The sequence below is a fragment of the Montipora foliosa genome, chromosome 14, assembly GCF_036669935.1.
Source record: "Montipora foliosa isolate CH-2021 chromosome 14, ASM3666993v2, whole genome shotgun sequence".
NCBI lineage: Eukaryota > Metazoa > Cnidaria > Anthozoa > Scleractinia > Acroporidae > Montipora > Montipora foliosa.
Window position 1 is genome coordinate 24,369,158 of NC_090882.1, and position 5,000 is coordinate 24,374,157.

At 40.8% G+C, this 5,000-nt stretch overlaps 1 protein-coding gene across 2 annotated transcripts in view; it reads right to left on the reverse strand.

The window, feature by feature from the left end:
* Positions 1-5,000, reverse strand: part of LOC137984274 (uncharacterized) — a 69,278-nt gene that overhangs the window by 1,311 nt on the left and 62,967 nt on the right. For both annotated transcript variants that reach the window (XM_068831393.1, XM_068831392.1), the window contains exons 10-12: positions 3,187-3,285; positions 1,608-1,706; positions 1-1,146 (exon numbers count right to left, since the gene is read on the reverse strand). The exon at positions 1-1,146 is cut by the window's left edge and continues 1,311 nt beyond it. In XM_068831393.1, coding sequence (XP_068687494.1) covers positions 1-1,146; positions 1,608-1,706; positions 3,187-3,285 — 1,344 coding nt within the window. The remainder of the gene's footprint in view (positions 1,147-1,607; positions 1,707-3,186; positions 3,286-5,000) is intronic.

The following is a 5,000-nucleotide window of genomic DNA, read 5'->3' on the forward strand; positions in this document are numbered from 1 at the left end:
AAGCAGTAGCTTGACGAGAGGTATGTCTGTCTGCGCAACTGCTTTATGAAGAGGTGTTTTTCCCCTTCGGTCTTGAATATTTACATGCGCCTTGTTTTTAAGCAATAGCTCAACCAGAGGTACGTGCTTCTGTGCAACTGCTTTATGAAGGGGTGTTCTTCCCCTTTGGTCTTGAATATTCACATCCGTCTTCATTTCAAGCAGTAGCTTGACGAGAGGTATGTCCGTCTGCGCGACTGCATTATGAAGAGGTATTTTACCCCGTTGGTCTTGAATATTTACACGCGCCTTGTTTTTAAACAATAGCTCAACCAGAGGTACGTGCTTCTGTGCAACTGCTTTATGAAGAGGTGTTCTTCCCCTTTGGTCTTGAATATTCACATCCGCCCTGGTTCCAAGCAATAGCTTGACGAGATGTTCGTCCTCCTGCACGACTGCTTTATGAACAGGTGTTTCTCCCTCCCAGTCCCGAATATTCACATCTGCTTTGTTGTCAAGCAATAGCTTGACGAGAAATACATCGTTCTGCATAACTGCTTTATGCAGAAGTGTTTTTCCCCACTGATTCTTGATATTCGCATCAGCACCATGCTCCAAAAGCAATCTAGCAACCATGTAATTATTGCTAGAAGCTGCCAGATCCAAAGGTCCCTGTTTACCTGGAGCTGTTTGAGCATTTATATCTGCCCCAACATCAATCAGGGTCTTGATTAACACACCAGAGGACATCCGACTCGCCAACAGCAATGGTGTGATGTTGCTCTTTGCAGCGACATTGACATCCATACCATCATTCAAAACGAGCTCAATCACCTTCTCTACATCGCCCCTCTTGGCGCACGAGTGCAGCTCATTTAGTGTTTCCCCAATCTCAACCAATCTTCGGTACAGTTTTTCAATATCAGCATGACCTGGTTTTCTGCAATTAGGGGCTGATAGAATATCAACTGCTGATTTGCCGCGAAAAATGGACGCATTATTACTTATTGTTGTGCATTTCATTTCCTCCACAAAGTTCTCGAGAAAGATACTTGCTTTATAAACACTGTCATAGTCCCCTTGTAAGACAACTGCTTGTAGTACATTAAATCCCGAATGGCTGTCCGTACGCAAAAAAGCCTTCTTTGCGAATGTCCTAAGACTCAGCTGCAACAAAATGTGTTAAACATCGATTAACTTGGTTATGACAGTACTACGTCACAGATAACAACGCCCACGCAAGCCTGCCTCTTGAATTATACTTTTTTCATGAACCCCTTCTTTCTCCTTTGGGACATAACCTTTTTTAACTGAGTGGCATTAATTTCTATGGTGCGTACGGTTGTTTTGTACGCTATTAAGACAATAAGGACTGATAATAAAAATGCCCCAGGAGAAAACAGAGGGCATTTATAGAATTTAGTGCATTTAATTCTCTTTACATATTGAGCCGTACTTGGCATTCCTTGCCCCACTCCCTGCACCCCCTCTCCGAAAAAAAAAAGAAGAAAGAAACCGCAAAAACAAGGATCAAGACATCACATCATTACATTACTGCGCAAAATTCACGTTATTGCTGTTGTATAAAGTAATTCAAGAAGACGGACAAAATTATATCAATAACTTACTGGTTGCTGAAAACTTGGTTTTGCATCATGGTCCAGAAGTAGCTGAATTATCGACTGATGATTGCAGCGTTTAGCTTTCTGCAGAGGAGTGAACTGAAACTAAACAAGAGGAAGAGCAGTTAGTCCGCCACTTGAATCCTTTTATACCTTTTTCAGTTTCTTTTAATCTTTCATGCATTTCCTTTCTTTTAACAATGACAGTGGCAGGTTGACGCAATACTATAAGGTTAAGGTAAAGTCTCTGTTATGAGCCTAGAGAGACCCATCAGGCCAGCGCTTATCTCCGGTTTGTGTAGCATGAAGCAACTAGGAGTATTTCTGCTCCCTCCTGGATGGGATGCTAGTCCATCGCAGGGTTATCCCCAGCATTTTTGCCAGTACCCATTTATACACCTGGGTGGACACAATGTCCCCGGCCAGGACCCAAACCCGGACCACTCAGTCCGGAGTCAAGCACTCTAACCATGAGGGCACCACGCCTGCCGCAATACTATACATATACTCATTTTTTATTGGGTCAGAGCCCCAGGCAAAAAAAATTAGCTTATCAACAAAACATCTTCATTCCTCTAATTATTATTGTGACATCACATTACCGAACGCAATAAAGCACATTTTTTAAAGTTTACACTCAAAAAAGAAACGACAGCTTTCCCACTTAATGTGCAATGGGAAAATCCCATTCTTAATCAGTAGTTGAGGCATCTATATTTGTCTCTTTCTTTTTTATTACGTTGTTCCTTTTGTCTTTTATTTTATTGGTATACGCGCTATTTTGTTTTCCGCGAATTTCGTATTTCATATTCAAATTTTACGCAAGTTCTGACACGTAATTTTGTAACGTACCTTGATATAAATTCAAATGTACAACCGTTGAAAGCTCATTTGCAACTGAAAATCACATGAAAATGTCGAGACATGTTTTGATCTGCATAATTTCCATACCAATTTATGCCAAACCTCATCCAAAATTAATGAAAATTATTTAAGACCACATTGGGTATCAACCAAAGACTCACTAACTATGCTCATATCTGGAAGTTTACTGTGGGTAACGGGAATTAATATCCAGCCACTAAAAGCATAAAACCTTTTATACTTAAAATTCTAATTAAAAGGATGTTTTATGTGCCACTGTGGCACCAAGTGAATACCGACTGTTTTTTTCTTTTTTTCCTGGGAAAACCCTAAGCATGGGAGCAAAGACTTCTTGTGTTAGTTGATAGCTTTGCTTTGATGAGCCAATGAAATGTTGAGAATGCAGTACCCAAACAAGTTTCAAAAGCCCAAAATGCAAGAAGTCTGCATAAATATTAATGACTGATACTCTTTTTCCATCATTTGTGCAGCTATCAACACCTTGCTGTACAAAATTTTAATGCGAAGATGCAATGTCATAATGTTAATTGTTATGTATGGTAATTTTATATTCATCTCAAACAAGCAAGAAAGAAGGCAGAGATGTGTGGGCCACGAAACTTCATTGGTGTCAGTATTTTTTGAAATAAAACAGAAGCAAATGTGAGCACTAGACTAAGACGAACATTAGCTGGGAGTGATTTATTCTCTTCCCTCTTACCCTGTCTACAGCATTGATGTCTGCATTGTGATCTAGCAAGAGCTTGACAACAGATTCATGTCCATACCAACAGGCAAGGTGCAGCGATGTTAATGAAAACTTGGGAAAGAAAAAAGTACAACTAAGATATAAATTCTGGTGTCCGGCAGTACTGGCTGAAAGTGTGCCAAGTGAAAGCAATTTGGGCTTCACCCACATTCACTAGCACACTGGTGTGAAAATAAAAAGAAAGATCAGGGCTACACAGCACTTTCAATAGAAGCCAACGACCGCCAGAGCTCCGGCGGCTGTGGGTCATCAAGTCACAGGCTACTTGGTCTGCAAGGTTCTACTGCAAAAACAAACCTCTTAAGGACGGTGCCTACTAAATAAAGATATTTTTGCCCCGGTGTGTGATTATGCAGGAAATGTAGATCTTAACAAGTGTTATTGAAATCTAAAAAGAAAATTGGGGGTAACCACGCATTTTTCAAAGATAATTGATAAATAATGTTTGTAAAAATCTTTAAAATACAAAGCTATGTATGGCGTTCTTTCTAAAATTGAAGCTTAATTACCTCTCAAAAATGACTATAAGCGGCAACGTAACAAAGTTACGTCGCTAAAGCGCAATGCTGTGAAAATGTTCTGCTGTGACACCTCCTTGAGTGCTAAACATCCGGGCGAATCTTGGAGAAAAATGAAGCCCCTTATGCCAACTAGTTTAGGTAAAAACATACAAGGCGTCATCCGCGTTGAGGACAGTGGCGTTGTTTCCGACCCTGGGCCTGTGGCCGAAGTCTTTAGTGATTACTTTGCCAATATTATCCAGCTAGGGCATAGATCTGACACTGACCATCCGAGTATAAGGGCAATAAGCAATGTACGTTTCTCAAGCGAGTTTAATTACTCCCCAGTCAGTACTTCATATATCTGTAACATTTTAGATCACCTTAATCCGAGAAAGGCAGTTGGGGTGGACGGCATTTCACCACAAATCTTGCGTTTGGGGTCCCCAGTACTTGCCGAAAAGGTGACTAATTTGATCAACTTCTGTATCCTGAATCGCTCATTGCCGTCTGAATGGAAGCAAGCGCGCCTTACTCCTGGCTTTAAACGGGGAGTTGACACAGACAAAGCAAACTACCGCCCTGTCTCAATATTAACTTCGCTATCTAAAGTGTTTGAGAAAGTCATTTACGACCAACCTTGGAATGCATTTCATAACGTTTTGTCTTCAAACTTATCTGAATTTATGAAAACCCACTCTTGCTGCACTGCATTGCTAAAAATGATGGAAGATTGGAGAAGCAGTATTGATAACAAGGAAGCTGTAGCGGCGGTCGCTGTGGACTTGAGCAAAGCGTTTGACGCCATAGACCATAGCCTTCTGCTCGCGAAGTTGAAGGCCAATGGCTTTTCTACACGGGCCTTGGAACTGATGTCCACCTACCTGCTAGGTCGTCAACAATGTGTCAGATTAGATGGCGTTGGCTCTGACTTCAAAACAGTTAAATCTGGAGTTCCTCAGGGTTCACTATTGGGTCCGTTGTTGTTCAACATTTCATTAATGATTTGAATTTTTGTGTTCCTAATGTCTCATTGTAGCTGTACGCTGACGACATAACTGCCTACCTGTCAGATGTATCTCCCACCATTCTAGAATTTTTCTTCAACAAGGATCTCCAGGCTCTTTCGTCGTGGTTTGAGTCCAACTATTTAAGAGCCGTTGTCAGTAATTATCCAGAATCCGTGGACAGTTGCAAACATTCGATTTTTTTTTTTTTTTTACCAAAAAATCCCTTTGGGTAAACTATTTTCAAAAACAATATTCA